This window comes from Chelmon rostratus, chromosome 1, assembly GCF_017976325.1.
Source record: "Chelmon rostratus isolate fCheRos1 chromosome 1, fCheRos1.pri, whole genome shotgun sequence".
Classification (NCBI taxonomy): domain Eukaryota; kingdom Metazoa; phylum Chordata; class Actinopteri; order Chaetodontiformes; family Chaetodontidae; genus Chelmon; species Chelmon rostratus.
Genome location: NC_055658.1, coordinates 28,578,382 through 28,598,108, shown reverse-complemented (window position 1 = coordinate 28,598,108; position 19,727 = coordinate 28,578,382). Strand labels below are relative to the sequence as shown.

At 41.4% G+C, this 19,727-nt stretch overlaps 1 protein-coding gene across 1 annotated transcript in view; it reads right to left on the bottom strand.

The window, feature by feature from the left end:
* glceb (glucuronic acid epimerase b) overlaps nucleotides 1-19,727 on the bottom strand; it is a 54,174-nt gene that overhangs the window by 9,043 nt on the left and 25,404 nt on the right. The window contains exons 3-4 of the mRNA XM_041937492.1: nucleotides 10,076-10,605; nucleotides 4,088-4,333 (exon numbers count right to left, since the gene is read on the bottom strand). Of these exons, the coding sequence (XP_041793426.1) occupies nucleotides 4,088-4,333; nucleotides 10,076-10,592 (763 nt within the window). The 5' untranslated portion in view covers nucleotides 10,593-10,605. The remainder of the gene's footprint in view (nucleotides 1-4,087; nucleotides 4,334-10,075; nucleotides 10,606-19,727) is intronic.

Genomic DNA, 19,727 nt, shown 5'->3' with positions numbered 1-19,727 from the left:
CATTTGAGAGGCTGTTCAACACCGGTGCCCCAGATTCAGTAAGGAGGAAGAAAAAGACCCAAACAGAAAGGAGGAGGAGAAGGAGGATGAAGTGGAGGGAGGAAAAGACAGAAAGAGAAAGTGACAGCAGAGGAAGAAAACGAGAAAAGTTTGGATGAGAGAGCAGAATGAGGTGTTAAAATGGAAAGAGGTAATATGACTGCAATGTCTGGGAAGCACAAGAGGGTTGAGGGGTGATAAATGGGTGGAAGCGAGTAAATAGAGGTAGAAGACTGACCGAAATCTGGGGAAAGACGCAGAAGATTAATGGAGAATGAAGAGTGCCGAGGGAGGGCTGAGGAGTGATGATGAAAACATGATGATGTCAGTGAAAGAGAGCGCTATGATGGCGAGTCGAAGCCGTGAGGCAAGGTGAGCGAGGAGCAGAGAGAGGGAGAGAGGGGGGGGGGGGGTGTAGAGCGGTGGAATGAAAAGAAATTGTTGATGATGAGGTGTTGAAAACGGAGGAATTAGGAGGAGGTGAAAATTACAGCAGCAGCCCAACAGAGGACAGAGAGAGAGAGAGTCCTGGAAATCTCAGCAGGAGATCAAAGGAGAATAAAAGACAGCTCACAGTCAGCACTGAGTAAAACATTTTGACTTCTCCTTCCAAAAATAACCGCCAACTATCTCATGGCCTCGGTCATTTTGCAGCTGTAAAACTGGGCCAGTTTTCTAATCTCTTTTACAACAAATAGTCAGATTTGATTTAGAGCTTAGACATTTGGGACATTCAGAGATCTGCATCGCCACTGCATTTCTTTTGTTCTACAATTATACAATCTGTACATTACTCCAGTGCTGAAGAATTGAAGTAAAACTATTTAATTGTAATTTTTCTGACCAATATTGCACTTGAACTTGCAATTATTTTCTAAGATTCTAGCTACAGGCATGTTTTTGTGGTCTACATTGCATACAAGCATAATCACAAAATTATCGTTTCCACCTGAACAGAATCATAAAATATTGCTGTTGCTTGTTGCTCAGGTCCTCCCAGGTTCAGCTCATTTAGGGAAAAGTGCTGCAAACTTCTGCATGTCTACTTTACTGTGGCAGGGTTTGGATATTTCTTAATGCACCCAGAAATCCAGACCTTTAAAGTCTCAAGCTTCTAAAAGACAAACCGTACAAGCAGTCAACGCCATGGCTGAACATTTCCACCGTAGAACTGCAGGGGACCAATGAGAGTCTCACAGATTACTTAAGGAACTAGGCCCATCGACCTGCAGGGTGGAGCTACTGTGAAATGACGTGTATCAGAGAATGCCAGGTGTAGTGACGTATCGGGATTTTGCAAGCTAAGTTTCACTATTTTCACAACGATGACAGAGACAAGAAATATTAAGCCTTGTATCACCAAAGGATCTGAAAACCCGAGAGTCTGCAGGAGCCTTTTTCCACGGCTCTGTTTTGCTATGAAACTTATAATGAAGCCCGACGCTGTTCCATCCTTTTACCCTGGGGACACTGCGAGAACAAGTCAGCACGTCGGTCGACCAGTAGGTTTATTTGATTTGTGTTTTATCTGTTGACTGCGTCCAAACAAACCTGCGGCGTGCTAGATAATGTTAGCCGACGTTAGCCCGCCAAGTAGCATGATGACTCACGTCAGATGCTGACGGGACATTTTTTATAGGGGGTGTTGATGAAGAAAGTTACAGCAAACGTTACTCAAAACAGCTCGTCAGATAGCTAAGCTGCTGATGAGGTTTGTGTGTTTGAAGAGTCGAAGCTGCAGCTGGGCGGTGGTGGGTTGGGTGGAGATAGAGGTGGGAACTGCTTATATCCGGTCATGCTACAGGAAGGCAAAGGTGTAGAGTCACATCTAAGCCTATGTAAGGCATGAAGACATTTTTTTTGTGATGGAAAACTTGCAAATATGTAATTTTGGTGAACAGAGATGAGTTTTTAGGGGTTTATCAATACCTGAACTTATTTATCAACTGCTGAGCTACGTGCTAGCTAGTGTGAAACGGACGTGAGGCAACCAGCACAAAAAAAAAAGGTCACAGCAAAAAGATAAAACACACTGCCTTGTTTTGTTTTTTCAAATACCAAAAATGAGACAGAGTGCTGTTTCTTCTTCCACAAACAGACTCTGGCCAAGTGTAAATCTACAGACACCAGCGTGCACAGAGTGAGCACATCACCCCGGCAGCAGCCAAGGTTTCTTTGTTTCTTTGTTCTTGAACCAACTCAGCTGAAACTTTATCTCGCTCTTGTGATTTGAAAATTGCACTCTTTCAAATCATATCTGATCAGACTGCATCATTCCCACCAACTACTGCAGCCCTGAACACAATTCTGTTTGTGTTCTTTCATAGTTTCACTCTTTATAGATCAATTTTTAGATGCATAAGGGAACAGGCTGCACACAATAAACTACTATACTGCACAGGCTGAAGGGAGGCTGGAGCAGACTTTCCTCAGTGTTATATGAACCTTTGATACAAAGCGAGTGAGGAGAATTAAAGTAGATTGTTGAAGCACTGCAAAATGTCACCAAGGACAGTGCGACTCTTCAGTTTTATTGTGAGGGGCAAGAATCCTCATTTTCTGAAGGCCTCTTAACGGTGCACAATTAAACAGATATTATGGTGACAAATTTAATTTGTAGGGTTTTTACTGCAATATTCAAATCTCACCAAATCCCTGTAAAACAACAACAAAATTTCATTTTTGTGATGTCCACTCAATGCCTGACTCATCAGAGGAGGATTAAAATAAAGATGTGGTTTGTTTCATATCACACTGCTGGTAATAGTGATAAAATTACAAATAAAACACTTTGGATAATGTTAAAGCTGATGACAATTGACCGATGACCACCAAACAAAACTGTTGAGTGCTCTCCACGGGAGCAGAATGAGCTAACATTAGCTTCACAGACAGACAGGGAGAGCTGTCTCACAGCTCTGAATCCTGGAGAACCTGACACAGTAAGACCAAAACTGACAATTAACTTATCTTATGGATACAAAACCTGATATATCTCATTCCTCTGGCCCAAATCAATGCATATAAACATGGAGGATGTCACAGCTCCTAAAAAATAAAGTCAAAGTATCTCGCGCCCCCTGGTGGCTGGCTGCAGTATAGATCATAAATCCAGCCCCAAAGATGGTTCCTGTCATTTTAGTCAATTGTTATAACTTTGATTTTAATTAGTTAGTTGATGCTATGAAAAGAGGGTGTGACATCATGATTGACGGCTAACACTAACTAGTGATTGAGATGAGGGATTGTATGGGCGGGACCTCCATACCATGGCTCCATCCTGCGATCACCACTGCGCAGACTCCAAATGACGTCCCCAGAGCAAGATGGCAGCGCCCATATCCGCAACGTTTTGCCTTCAGTTTTGTACAGTACAAGGAAGTGGAGACCATGTGTCCTCCATATTCCTTTACAGTCATTGTCTAGACCTTCATTGTTGTCCACAAACAACTAAAAACACATATCAACTAGACAGTTTCACTGAAGAGACACTGAAGAGATCACTTTGTTGGTAGTTAACTATCTTTCTTTTAAGCTCGTATGGGCACGTACAACGGCTTGCAAAGGACAATGTAGCCAGACAACAGCCTGGAGCTATATTTAGTGCTGTGACCAGCAAGCAAAATTAAGGTTAATTGGCTCCAGCTGATAACATCTGATCACAGTTATCATTTCAACCACTGACATTCACACTCTGATAAAAAGAAAACTTTAGCGAAAAGGATGTTGACTAGAGGAGCAATTTTCACAATGCATTGTGTGCATGAATGTCACAATATCTGACGAAGTGAATAAAACAGGATGAAATGTGCGATGTTGTGTCTGCTGGTTCTCAAATCATCATAATTTTTAGTAATCTGTCATCATGCGGTGGGTCCACTGTCAACCGACACAGCCTGCCGGTATTCTTGCACTGTGGCTGTGACTCACCGCAGACTATCATCCTGTCCTGAGGGTGTAGTTGCATATCGAGCCTCCTACAGCCACAGTTAACAGGAGATAAGCTCCTTGCCCTGAGGCCATCTGGGCTCATGGGAGGCCGGCATACCTGGAGCACTGAACTGACGCACGGAGGTAGCTCGGGACTTGTCGTGCACGCGGCTGAGACTGCAACCTTTCGGCACACTCCAGGGCGCTGAGCTGGCCCGGCTGTCTCTCTCCTCGGCTGTGTCGTAGACCTCTACGTGGGGAGGGCGCTCGGTCAGGTTTTTGCTGTAATGGCTCAGGCCATACTGAGCAATCTGGATGGCGTAGAAGTAGCCCTGAGGGCCCCACTGGGTGGACAGAGGCACGCCTGGGTGGAAAAGAGGGAGGTAGAGAAGGAAGATAAGGACAATGATACTGAATAAATATAGAAAATGACCTCCTCATATGCAGGGGATCATAGACATCGCTTGCTTACGCTTCTGTAATTGCTTGTTTTTTTCTGTTACTTTTATAGTGTAATGAAATGCTTTTAAATCTTCTGCTTACATGAGCATACCGTTTATGTAAAGGTTTTTATTTTTAAGCACTTTGCTGTCTATTTCAAGCAAATGTCCCTTTTCAGATGTCAGTTGTCGTAACAGGTTTGGGGTTGTTTTGGCTTGAGGAAAGACTGGATCTGTTAAGTGCAGTGTCACATCGACTACGTTCACATGCACACTAATATTCCACTTTTATTCCAAACATGACAATATTCTGAATTTGATATGGGTCATGTAGACAGCATGTGATGTTTGGATATTTTTAATTAGGCTTTGTTCTGAATGGAGCATTTTCTGATTATGACGTAGGATATGCTGCTAATCTTTGGGTTTTAGGAGCAGGACATGTGTGCAGCACATACATATATTTGTGTCTCAAATGGGGTTTTTACAGCAGTTTGTGGCACACGGCCTCTTGCCTGTTGATAGTCAGCTCTGTGCCTTACAGTTCCCAAGGTTGGTGTAGATGTAGAGGAACAAAAGAAGAAGCCTACATTTCTAGTCGGATGAAGAAAAACACAGACTTTTAAACATTATGAAACACTGGATATCAACAGCTTTTTGCACATGCACAAATATTGCAACAACAACCTTTTCAAGAAGGTGGTTGAACGAATGAAAGCGTGAGGCTGTGTTTTCTGTGTGTTCTCATTAGTCATGTTAAGAGCTTAGTGGGAATATTGCCCTTCTCAGAATAAGGGCAAAAACTAATTAGTGATACCAAACATTAAAATTTAAAAAATGTTCACGAACTGGATGAGGCAGACTATGGCAAGAACAAAGGTTCAAATCTGGGCACAAACACAGAAGACAACAGAACCCAAAACAAGCAGAGAAAAGTGACAAAAAACCCCACCACCAGCAATGGTAAAAGGTTGAACCGTGTGCTGAAATTAAAGCTACGATACTGCATTTCACTGCAGCATCTCTGTTCACGCAGCCGGAAATAGCTCAGGCAGGAGAATCAGTCTGATTAAGAGATAGTTCACTTAAAGACCTCGTGACAGAGAGAGCACATGTGCAACCCAAACCCCATCCTTCTGAGAACAACCACAATATACTCAGATTAGAGCTGGGTGGTAATGTGCCTCCTCCTTTCAAACTAATCATCCACTGCATACGCAGCTGATCACTTCTCTTCTACTTCAGCTCCAGTGTGTACTCAAATAAATGATTGGTTATTACAAGATATTGTTTGTATGTGTCATGGAAAATGAATTAAAATAATTATCCATGACATAGACAGTGCAAGTCTGGTGTGCAATATGCATGTTTGAAATCCTGTGAATGATTAGCAGCAATCACTGTGTGGCCTGCTTCATGGCACAAAAGTAGCACATCTGAAATGTGTATTTTCTTCAGTTTTATTACAACTACTAACAGGGATGAATTTCTGCCCCGTTTTTATGTTTATTCTTAAAAGGGAAAAGTACATAGCATGGACCAATGCCACATATCACATTTAAGTAGTAAAGTCACAAACAACTCGTGATGAAAACCGCTACATTTGATTAATGTGTTCATAAAAGAGTATGAAAAAAGAAACACACATACGCGCACACACACGCGCACACACACGCATTTTCCAATCCCTTGGCAGACTTTTCTTCATGCCTGTCTTGTTAACTGCCATCTCCCTTGACAACTTAAGTCAAATGACTGTCAAAATCCAAACACTGTAACACTGTGCTACTCACTGAATAACACTAAGTAATCCATGTGGAATTGACTGTTAAGCCTCCACATATTTTCATGACTCGAGAGAGTGGACTTTCAAGAAATCTGAAAAAAAATAAGTCTTCTGCAATTACAGTAGGCTCTAAGCCTACTGAAGTTAATATAGCAGCAAAAGTGCTGCACCATCTCCCTTTTCTTCTTTTTTGACCTCTAGCAGGTCAGCAAAACTGAGACATCTGGATGAATGTGAGCAGACATTAAAGCCCCATTAAGCAATATGTTTAGTAGTAACATTAAAGCAAATGACCGTAATGTGTCACGTGAAAAGGCTGATTGTTGTGCTGAACCCGCTGAGAATTAAGACCCAACACTCACTGAACCAAAGCAAACTTTTGGAGAAAGTTCAGCACATTGCTGCTAAAGGCCCAGGTGTTTTCCTCAGGAGTTGGTGGAGACCAGAGCAGAGATAAAGGGCTGGTGAATATTAGACTGACATATGTTCTTGTTGCTCTGTGTTAGAGATTGTTGGCTGACACATTAGCCATAAATTGAAAATAAGTTGAAAACCAATGGTCCATCTAGGATGAGTTGTTTTGTAGCCTTTCTGCCTTCTAGTGGCCAAAATAGCTTAATGCAGCTTTAATATTTGCACTACACATGGGTATCCCTGTGACCTGACGCATCACATGGGTCGTTACATCTATGCTAACCTCTTTAGGAGCCATCATTGTTGATTTCAAGCAAAAACAACGCCTGCTGCAGGCTGCAAGTCGTTTCTCATAGGACTGATTGGGCTGCACCACTGTGGTTTGACCACAAACTCATAACTTGAAGCCTGTCAAGAAGGATTCAGGGATCGCATGATCTCGTGATTTATGCATTCAGCTGCCTCGCAAGGTAAGTATGCCCGCTGGGTTCAACATGAAAGGCGATACCTATTTAGCTGGATACACCACTTTCTGCTACGAAATGTTTACAGAACACAGCTGTTGGAACAGTGTAATTACATGCAAATCATATGTTGTAGGTGAAAGGCTACTGGAAAACAGCACAGATGAAAAGAGCCGGCTGGCACTCTGACTCTAAACCAAACATTTTTATTTCATTTTTGGCATGACACAGCTTGGAGCCATTGTAACCTGGCTGTAACCACAACTGGTTGCAACAGTGTCCTGGATTCTACTCAGAGCCTATTCATCCAAGTCCACCTCAGTCTTCACTTGAACGCGCTGTATCCATCTTAGTCGGCAAGTTGAGTGCGCACAGGTGTTAGGCTAAGAGGCATCACCTATGTGTCTGCACAGAGAGTATAAGTGAGAGTATGTGCGTTTTATCAAGCACTTCAGAGGTTATAAGGCCTAGTTTAGGACTGTGTGTGTACGTGTTTGTCGAATGTTGAAGCGATAGTGGTCTACAATAGAACAGGGAGTGAAGATAAAGATGGCTCAAGAAAAAGCGAGATACACACAAAAACGAGACAGATCGTGATGTAAGAGAGGATTAACTACTTCCGCTAATGATAGCGGCCTGGCGGCTGGAGCTTCATTATTCTTAACTTTTGTTCTTTGTCTCATGGAGGCTCTGGTAAAGGAAAAGCAAGACCTCGATTTCTAACCCTTGACTGTAAAACCACAAGCTCTGCAGGAGATGTAAGAGCACATAAAAGTGCTGTGTTTGTAGGACTCTGTCGACTAATTACAGCATTGAGAGCATATATTAACATTCAAAGACTAATTTATCTGAAATGCTCTCAATCTAAAGATTTTCTCCTCCCAGTGGTATCACAATTCAAGCTTGAGCTTGAAATATTAGTACAAATGCCAGACTTTGACTCCTGACACAAATTACATCCCAACAGAATACGCCAGAAGCTAGAGTGATGTAAAAGGACCATCGCAACATTGACTGAATATTGCTGAGGGTCCTGTTAAATAACTTCTCCATGGGCAGCAGGGCGCGCTGGGGAAGAAATGCTCCCATGACCTTGTTTAAGCCCTGCGGTACCTCGGACTGTGACAGGCTAATTAATGAACTGCTATTTTCACCTATAAAAATATGCTAAGTTGAAGAGAGGTGTGTTTGCATGTGCCTGTGGAGTGTTAAATAGCAAGGAGCCTTTGGCTTAATTAATGGACCTTGGTAAATTGTGTGTGTGTATGTGTGTGTGTGAGAGTGTGTGTGGGTATGGGGGTGTAGATGTGTTTCCTCTATTCTGTACTAAAAGACACGGTCTGCAGGAAATGGCAGAGTGAGAATAACTTGGCTCCCTGCTGCTCAGCCCAGAGGTACTAACAGATTTGGTCCGATTCCTGTCTGACCCATTTTCCAATATATATGTTCCCTCCCCTAGTACATGTGTTGCAGTGGGGTATAATTTTGGTAAGGGTAGCATAATTTGTCATCCAAAAAGGTCTTTAGATGGGGCTGTGGTTGAGACAAAAACAAAAACAAAGAGAACTACAAAAAGAAAATAATTTAATATACTGAAAATCAACTGAACTCATTGGAACTTATCAACCAAATGTGTCATCAGGCTTTCTGAAATTCCTCATGAGTCAGTGTTCACTGCATCCGAGCAAGCACTGCAGCCTCTGAAATGCCAGCCACACATGCTTCTTGCGAATTTTACTATAAAGAAAACTACTGTGTTTGTTCTGTTTGTGTGACGAACAGAAAAGCAGATTTGTGTCACCACGTTAAAGAAGGAATGCCAATGTGGGATATTGCACTATCCATCTCTGCAAAAATACGTATTTACTGCTGGCAAATTGCTTTTACAGACACTGGCTGTCATTATTCATCAAGCTAACCTCTGCAACTGACACTTTGCCTGTGAATATACCATCTTTTATTACATCTCCCCATCTAAACAAAAGCTTGCTTCTTGAGTAGAAAAGGACTCAGGGCTGTGGTCACACCCTCGTCTACCTTTATCATCTTCACTGATAACAATGATATGTTTGAACTGATAAGGAACTTTTTGGGGGACTTGAAACAACTGCTATCTTTAGAGTTCCTGCTGTGATGATATTCCTTTTCTTTTTAGTGGTGGCTCAAGTGATTCGACCATAAAAGAAGAATAATGAATATCTACTTTGTGATTTCAGGCAAGTACGCAGGGCCTCTTCTTCAAGTGAGTGGGGCACGGAACTGTATTGATAATATATGTGGCCTTTTTAAATGAGCTATTTATATAATTCCTGGTGGTGTTTTAAAAGGAACCTTGAAAACAATTTTGATGATGGACTCGAAGTGTAGAATAGACTCACATAACAGACATCTATCCAAAGAAATGCTGACAGACAATGTCCGAGCGAAGAAAAGATCATTTTCTAATTGAAAATCACATTTGGTGTCGTCAGTGTTAGAGAAAGGCTAATAACATCTGGGAATGGGTGGCAGAGATTGAGTAGGTGGTTCTGAAATCTGATCTTTCTTGTTAATCAAGTCTCGACTCACGTTCTCACAGATAAAACTTCAGAGACTTCATGATGCGCCACTCTGCTTAAACGGGGCCTCATTAAGTTATCTATACATTTCTCAGTGATGTGAGGTTTATTATGCACCTAAATAGGAAACAAAGTTCATCATCAAAGTTAATCCAAACTGAATGAGAAATGTACCTGTTTAAAAGCATTGCATTCTTGTACTGTACACTGACTGTGTGTATTTGCAAATGCTCTAGCATTATATTTCATAGGAAGTGCAGAGGCGCTTGAGATGCAAAAAGAATCAGTTTTTTACTTGAGCAAAAGGTGACATGATGTGAAAAATTTGATTTGATTTTATGTACCTCAAACTGGAAGCATCACTGTGTGAAATTTAAGATCTGACATGAGGTGTGCATTCCCAAAAATCCCCGAGATGAAAAAAAACCCATTACTGAGTCTTACCTTCCACCCCACTTATACACTTGACACGATCACGGACTTCCACATTGTATCCCTCAAATGACATGAAGACCCCGTCGGGGTGGTAGGGCTCACGCTGTGCATAAACCTTTGAGTAGCTGTGCTGGAACTCAAACCGATCGTAGCCGTCGTACTGCACCACTTTGCCGTACACCTCAAAGTATTTTTCCATCCAGCTGAAGGGCAGGTAGATCTCTCCCCCCTCTCGACGGCCTTTGATAGTAGATTCGTCATTGATCAGGCAGTCGATTTCTTCATACTTGATCCCGCTGGCAACCCCAACAACAGGCGGGGGCTCTGGAGGTTGTGGGGGGTGCTGCTGGCTGCTGATGCTTGCATCCCCCACCTTGGGACTTGGAGCCACCAAGGCAGCACGGGGCAGGAAGCGCAGGGAGGTGTCGCTGGAGCAGCGGTTCCATAGCAACACAGTGATGAGTGTGAAGAGGGCGCAGATAACGATGAGGGTCTTGTAGTTCACCCGAGCAGCCAGGCAGCGCATGGTCACAACTTGCCTGCATGACACAAACACAAGGGATGCATTAGAAACATGCATGATTGATAATCTGCAGAGAAACGGTCAGGCCAATAACAAGTCATCTGGTATCGGCATGTGAAGAAATTTACGCCCTACAAATCTCTGCACCGTAGACTGACAGCCTGCTGTGAAATACCACTGGATCAATATTATTAGAGAGCAAAGGATAATGTGAAAAACATGCAAATCCGCATACAGTGACATAAATTGAGTGCATAACATCTGAAGCAACTTTCATAACAGTGAGTAGATTTACAAGCATACAAGAGACCAGGTGACAGAGAGAAATCAGGTTACAGCACTGAAATATGAACTGCATTAACCTGGTTACTGTAAAACCTACCTTTATGCAGCAGGTCAGTAGAAAGATTTCTCCTCTACCCCTGATTTACAACCATGGATTTACAAGCGTTTGGACAGGGCAGTGAGGACAGTCTGAGTGTGCAGTGCAGCACGACAACAAGTCAAATGTTTAGAAATTGACTAATCTAGAGACTATTTAGTCTCATTTTAAGTTTCAGTCCTTGAATAAAATAATTTAGAATGATGTAATGATGTTTCATTTAAAGCTGCAGCACGTCTGTTACAGCAGTCCCTGTCTGATGTCTTTGTCTCATGTTTGCATTTAAAAAGCTGATTAGAAACCCAGTTACGATTATACATGACCAACACATCAGCTTTCCCCAGGAGAAGTGTGCCTGGGGAAATCTCTAATCCCCATAGCAAATGAAACCAGGTTTCTGGTCTGCACATGCACTGAGACACAAACAGTAAGTTTGATTTTCTAGATCTGTGAAAAGATGAGTTCCACATTGATTTACAGTACATCAACAGCGGTTACACCACATAGATCAGTTAAACAAGGTCAGTATCATTCCAAGATCATTTCAAGACAACCAAAAGGAACAGGAAAACATCTAATGCAAATTAGCTGCATGGTAACACTGTTACCCCCGAGAACGCTGCTTGGAACAACTTTCCCTGAACAGATGACAAGTTGTAATTTGTGTCAAACACACATTTTAGATCACTTTTGTTTGCTGAGGAGCCTGCCTGGCTGCGGATGAGTCAGAAGCAGGAGGACAGGGTTGATAAATGTAGAGTTGATTGGTAGACTCCAAACAAAACCAAACTGGTGTGGTCACACATGCAAAATGGTAGCTTTGTGACCACTAAGAATCTCTGGATTGCGCGTTGATTGCCAGTGTGTGCATGTGTGTCTCATTTGCAACCCAAATAAATTGTCTTCAGTCCATTTTTTGCAGTCTCGCAAATCTTTTGGTCAACTTGTCGACTAGGTTTGCTTCTTGTTTTGCGTAGCGCTCAAGTCATTTCTGTTCCTCTTTCCAACTGACAAACTCCTCTATCTGGCACAGCTGAAATTAAAAGAGTAGTTCAACATCTTGGGAAATGCATTTATTTGCTTTCTTGCAAGAGAGAAATGAGAACATTGCTACCACTGTCACATCTGTGTGGCAAGTATGCAGTTGGAGACGGTTAGCTTAGCCTAGCATAAAGACTGGAAATGTCCAAAGGTAACAAAATCCACCTATCAGAACCCCGAAAGCTCATGAAGTAACATCTCAGATATTGTTTGTTTAATCCTTATAAAAACCAAAGTGTAAAAAACAATTTGCCACTTTATGGGAGTATATGTGTCTGATGTCTTGACTAGGCGATGACCAAATATAATGTGTTAATTCGTGAGTTTCGGAGGAGCTGGTACGCAGATTTTAATCATTAACAGAGTCAGACTAGTTGCTTCCCCCTGTTTCCAGTCTTTATGTTAACCTGTGCTAAAAGTTAGCTGGGTGTAGCTAGAATCGTACTATGAGGACACAACAGCATTCTTCTCATCTTACTCTCGGCAAGAAAGCCACAAGTGTATTCGGAAAGACAAATCATATCTCCTAAATGCTGGCCTCCCATCATTGGCAACCAAACAGATCTTAAATTAATTTTATGGTGCTGTGTTTAATTTTGGAGCTTTGCATGGAATGGCAGCTGCTTTAACCTCTGACCGGGTCAGCCCATATTGCATCTTAGATCCTCCCAATTACCAGTTCAAATGGTTTACATTATTAATCACAATTAAGTTGTATATTGACATTTGCTGTCTTAAGAAAATGTTTTCTTACTTCGGTCCACATAAAGGTTATATTCAGTCTAGATCAGATTATGTTTTATGTGCCTTTCCAATTTCTACTTTGTTCATTGTAATTACATTCTGTACAGCACTTTGGGTCAACATTTGACTTGACTTGCTCACAGCAATGTTTTAATAGAAGTTCAGCAAGATTTGAGATTGGACAATAAGAATGGAGACCTTAAACAATGTACCGAGCAAATCAGGCATATTCACGAAGCCCGCGAGAAATCAATACACAGACTGAGGTCTCCTCCTCCACACTAATTACAGCTTACTGCTCATAGAATTTACCATTACAGTGACAGCAGTGTTAGGTCCTCTAATGACAGAGGAAGGAGAGGAGGAAAATCATTACTCCCCAAAGTTCCTTTCAATATTCCAGCCTAAACTAGACACTACTAAAGGTCAGCTCAATTAATGTGCAGTAATTGGACAATAGTAATGTGCTACATTGCAGTCAAATTATAGGACTTGCCATTTCTTCAACATAGTTTATGTCTTAGATGAGGATAGGAATACATAGGAAGTGGACTTCCAGAGTGCTTTAACAAGCAAATGTTGAGGGAGTGAAAGTTATAGAAGATGAAAATAGCCTTCCAATAAAAGACTTCTGCTATCAAACTTAAATAGCAAAAGACTGGATTTAGTGTAATAAATAACTGTGTAATAAAGGGTTTGAGAAATGTCGACTAAAATAGGCGCAGATCATCATTTTCTCCAGTATGACACTTCTCATTTTTGATCCATAAGAAAAGTTCTGGTTTAAAACTTTTTGCTGTTGTCTTTCAGTCAGTAGTGAAAAAAGCTGTGCCTGATAAATTATTGCCACACATAAAAACTATCATTGATATTTAGAGAAATGTCAGCCTGGTGCAGTGATGAAAGATTGGGCTGATGGGAGCTCTGACAATGCTGAAACTGCGAGGCAGCGGGCCCGGGGACCGCACCCTGAAAGATAAGTAGGACCGACCCTGTCAGGAACCGACTATAAATAATTTGCTTTTTATAGTGATTCGTCTCTAGTGTTGAGCTCAAGCTCAAGGTGGATAGACACTGGCTTAAGAACTGTAGCATGGAGAGCATCCTAATGCCTCATACTGACTGACGATTCGTGTGAAGCCATGTCAGTATCTTGAATGTAGTTTGAAGCCTGATGCAGCTTGAGAAATCATAAATGTTCTGAATCGGGTAATATCACTCTGTCTCAGCCACACCTGACAAACAAGTAAGTGCTTCCGGTGTGGCTGAAGCTATTGTAGCTCCAGAGCCTGAAACCAACCAGACCCTAACTGGAGAGATGAGACTGACAAAAATCAAGACAAAGAGACCAAGAAAGACAGCTGAGAGAGAGCGAGAGAGAAAAGCTAAACTAACCAGGAACCGAAACTTGCTTCTTCTATATTTCATTGCAAGAAATTAAAAATATTAGCAGATAAAACTCAACAACATTAAAAAAAAATGACGACACACTTTTGAAGTTTCACTTGTCAGAGAGCGACATATTTGGCGAGGCTTATTCCAAATATCAAGCATGTTTCATAATGACTGGACTCATTCAAGACACAGTTAAAAGAACATGAGGCCTCCAGGGGCAAGATGCTGACGGGGTTCTGTCAAAAAGGAACCCATCTCAGACCTGATCTGAACCAGTCCTGGCTCTTAATCACTGAATTAAATGCAGCTGAAGCTTGGATCAAGACTTCTTTTCTGCTGTCACTTATCCATGTTGGTTCATGCTCCATTGGATATGTAATACTGTTTATGGTGGAAAACGTGGAAAACAGATCCAGGGGCAGCACTGAGAGGAGGCTGTTGCAAGTAAATGGCAAACACACTCCTCCGTCTTTCTAAATACAAATAAACTGTATTCAAATCCCAATACAGAGTAGTATTATTTTGTGTGTATGTCCTCTCAACTGAGTCTCCACTGAGCATTTAGCAAGTGCTACAATGCTGTCAATGTCCTCCTCACTGTGTCGCCACAAATGAAGATGTTTGTTAAATCACATCTGCTGCTTTGCATGAGTTAATTACCAGGCAAACAAACAATATTTAGCTAGTGGCTCAGACAGTAGCTGCACTGTCTCTGTATTTTGACTCACATTCACTTACATGTATTTGGAGTCTGTGCACAGCAGTAAAACAACAGCACTGGTTGTTTATTCAACGACTTATGGGTTGTCCTGACAGTCACCTTCATCAGTTGTTCGAATAATGACTGTCCCTCAGCAGAGTTGCGTGGTGTTGTTATATGACCACTGACCATCCAATTTATTTATTTATTTACCATGAAGGCGATCTGTCCCTTTGGTGGAAGATTAAAAAAGCTTTTGTGAGTCATTTTTGGATCTTTTTTACTTTGTTTTTAGGTATGAGGACTTGTTTATAAAATAGACCTTTGTAATCCACTGGTTATCAGATCAACTCAGGAAGTGCTGCATAGATGTAATCCCTGAAAATAACACAGTTTTGATCTGGAAGGAAAACTACACCGACAAAAAATACATAAAAAAAAAAGACAGATGCAACTGGACAGGAGGTGGAAGACAATCCTGTTGGAGGATAAAACTCTTTCATGCTCGACAGATTAAGGAAAATGACACTAAAAAACAAAAGCAGATTTTCAGTTTGCATGCGCCCCATGTCTCGCCTCAGGAAATTGAAAAGTGCCTGAAATAACAGGCAGAGACTTGCTGATGCTCCATTTTTATATTATGGCATCATTCTTTATGAATACCTCAATGATCAAACTTGGCAGTTGGATGGCTTTTTTGTTTGTTTGGTTTTTTTTTCTAAATCAAATCCAGTTCCCCTTGTGCACCCAAACACCTATATTCAATTTACTGTTTCACAAACCACAAGGGCTGCAGTGTTTGTAAGGAGATGCAGTATTTCCAACAACAAAAATCCAAACACCCTCATCATTATACAGTACAGCAACTCTGGGGTCAACTGCCAAGAATTTTGTTGAATGAATTTGATGACACAATTTGCGAGGTTTTGTCATCATATAATGGCCACAACGTCATGGTCTCTGTGTTATTGTTGGTAATGGTGACTAAACCGTGGAGCTGTGCAACAATATAATGGGTGTCATTTTCTGCTGACTCAAGATAAGCAGGAAGAACTGGTAGGAGTGTTAATTATTTATTCCACATATAAACAATAGATCCATTTACAATTAGCACAAAATTAACATCGCTTTACATATTTACAGGCCTGTCACACTTTCTGTATGGTGCTATGCTTATCTTAACGCTGATAGAAGATTAAGGGAAAAAGCAGAAGTACTTTATTCCAAAGTAACCCTAATTTATCAGTAGAAAACACCCCAATTTCGCTATATACTGTAGCTGTTACGACAGAAGTGGTATATAGGGCTGAAAGAAGGAATTCATTCATAGATCATGTTATGATAATCTATTTTGATAATTGATGATTTGAGTAATTTTTGCCAAAAGTGCCAAACATTCGCTGGTAACAGCTCCATGTGATGATGAACGGAATATCGTTGAGTTTTGGGCTCCTGGTTGGACAAAACAAGGCATCTGAAGACGTCACCTGGATTGGCATTTTCTCACAGTTTTCTCATATTTTATATTCCAAATGATCAATCGATTGAGAAGGTAATTGTCAAATTCAACAATAATGACGAAAGTTACTGGCTGCAGTTGTTTTTCAATTTTCAGTAATTTCAAAAATAATTACCAGGGCATCATGAATAGCATTATATTTAACAAGTACGTAATGGTCCGCTTACAGCATGCTAACAATGACAAACCTTCATGTTATTGCTGACAGTTAACTGTCGCTTCTTGAGCAAATATCGTCTTCATAGGCTGACAGGACGAGCAACTTCACCGTCTTTAATTGCTGAGGTCCCGGTGTGCTCACATGTCCGACAATGCACGACTTTTCTGCTGCTTCTGCAGCTCATCAAAAGGCTTTGGAGCTTGTGCCTTTCAGATGATGCACTATAACATGAGGTATATGTGGTTGCTTCATCACGAGCAGCAAGCGATTGCCTTTCTTAAAACTATGGGTATTAATTCTGCCTGACTTTTTTTTGACATATGCAAATATTTGGATGTCTTTATCCCCCAAATCCCCGGTAACAAGGCTGGGAAAACTGTAGCAGAGGCCTAATACTATGATTGTTTGTTAACAATGAGAAAGGGTGAGTTGTTTTTTAAAAATCTTGTGAAATCAAAGCAGCGAAAAAAACACTGCGACTTCAAGTCAAACTAGCTGCTAATCTCCGTCCGGGACCCCAGTGCACAAAGTACAACGTTTACAACATGTCAGACCTGCTGCAGCAGTGAGCATAGGGATGGGTGAATGGAGTTGTTTTTCTTCTCCTGCTGTCCTCTGGCGCAAAAATCACAAGCAGTCATCACAGCAGTAAAAGCTGAGTGGTCGTGAGCCACCCTTGGGGAGCTACTGGAGCAGAAGCCCGGAGTATGTGTGAGATGCAGGTGTTGTAGCCCTAACTAAACTCCTGACATTTTCACTGCTCTCCTCCATGGGTGAAGTGAGGTAGAGGTTTGAGACTGCCTGTAAATTATCAGCTTATGCTGAAGCTCGGAGGCATGTTAGTTCCTGTGGAGCTGGACGGTGTGTGTGTGTGCATTGTGGGTGTCTGTTGTGTGTCTGAGCCTTATTATGACACTGTGTCGGCATCAGGATGAATTCAAGGCAATAACTGACAGGAAAAAAATTGCTTGCCTCTTTATTCCAAAACCGTTTGGATTGTGAGTAGAGCTCCTATAAATGTCTGTTTTGACCTGCTGCAACGCTCACATTCTAGTGAGCAACACCAAAATACAATGACTTCCTGAATTTCAGTGGGATCACAGGAATACAAAAATCATTAGCACTTGTTTCATCAAGGGCTGTAATCTTTGTGGTTGTGCCACAAATATCAGAGCCAACACTGATCTGAGGTCAGTTATCAGGTCGTTAACATTTACATTCAAGATGCAGCTGATGAACCTTTAAAGGAGTGCAACTGTAAGTCACGTCAGATTGTGCAATATGACAATAAGAGTGTAAGGAAAAAAAGATGGCAAGGTTAACTGGACCTTCCTCTTCCAAGTAACCTGAACAGTTAACTACAAAGGTGCAGAATCTGCAGTTACCTGGTTTCCGGCTGGCCACGGTGTCTCCAGGCCTTCTCTCTCACTGGCTGCAGCTGAAGCCACAGAGCTGCAGCCACAGCGAGCAGAGAGGTCTGCATATGCATGAGGCAGCACTGAGGACTCACTTCAAGGAAAACTGCCGGCCGTTCTGTCGCTAATGTCGGCCACTAGATCTGTTACAGGGTTGTTGTTAAAATAAGCTAAAAGCGTTTTGAAAGTATGCAAATCTAGTGACAACAAGGCTGCAACTAACCCTTTTTCCATAGTAATTTAATCTTCTGACTATCTTGATTAGGTCCATAAAAGTTTGGAAAAAATCACAATTTCCTTTAGGCCAACATGGCGTCTACACATGATTTGTTGCCGAACTAAAAAAAATAAAAATATTCACCCTCTACTATCACATAAGACAAAGAAAACCAGCAAATCCTCACACTTGAAACTGGAACCAGACCATGTGTGCTTGAAAATAACAGAAAATGATTAACCAATAATGCAAATACACTCCAATTAATTTTCTGTCAGTCGAATAATTGACTATTTGTCACAGCTCTGGGTGACACAGTTGCAGATCTGGCAACACTGCAGTGGTTTCGAGTGTGATCCATCTGGTCGCCATTAAACTGTAAAACATGCACTTGAGACCAAAACCTTGGTGCTACTCCAAGCCTGCAAATAAGGTACGGCCACCGGACAGACAAACCTACACCAACACAACAGACTAGTAAACTTGCAGCACTACTCAATAATAAGGCTTTGTTTAGAGGCATCCGATTAGTGAGCTTTGAAGTTAATGCGCCTGTGTGTTTTATCTCCAGTAGGAGGATTAAGCAAGTCATTACCAAAAAGCTTATAACTGAGCCCTACTGAGGGATTAAACAAACTCCTAATCAAATGGAGGGGAGACAAAGAGAAAAATATATAAGCAAGACTTTAATGCATCATTTTAGAGGCAGGTCATGCCAGCTGCTTGTCCTACAACATCACAGAAACAAATGTGGATCTCAGGAACGGGGAGTGGCAAGGGAAAGGATTTTAAAAGCTAAGAAACAGATCATGCTATGGTAGGATTCAGTGCACATGGTCTGCAAGTGCTGCAGCAAGAATCTGAACCATGGAAACTCTAACAGTCAGGGGGGGAAATGGTACCGTAAATCGGTTGTGGATATAAAGGTTTTATAGTCCTTGTATGCCAACTGTTTTAGCTCAGACTGAAAAAAACAAAAAACAAACAAAACACTTAATTCCAGTTACCTTTAATTAAAAATTGAGTGTTTGAAGTGTATTCAACAAACTGACTAACTTTAAGGGTAATGTTGGTGATCTGACAAATATCACCTGTCTGAAAGCAAACATTTGCCAGCTATCCACCTGTATGTATCTGTGTATTTATTGTTTTCTTGGGGCTTGGGCAACATGATCTTGTTGTCAGATGTTAATGGTTTCTAGGTCCTAATGACACTGCCTCTCATGTTTTTGTCAGTTAATGAGGAAGACAGGAAGCCTGCAGCATAATCACTTTGAGTACTATTGAACAAACCGTGAAGCCAAAACAAAACACAACACAAAATGATTCAAGTATCTTCAAGTTAGAAGAAATGTACACCACCATATTTTGTCATCTTTTTCTTTTCCTCACAGTGAAAGTAAGAGTAGGGAAGCTTGAAAGATGCTGGAATCCACAGACAACAACTAACAAATTGTGCAACTAGCAAAACAGCATCATTAGCATTGCTGAAACATATGTGAACATCCCATAACTGCACAAATGATTATATCACAATGCCCGTGTGACATAACTGTCTCAAATAC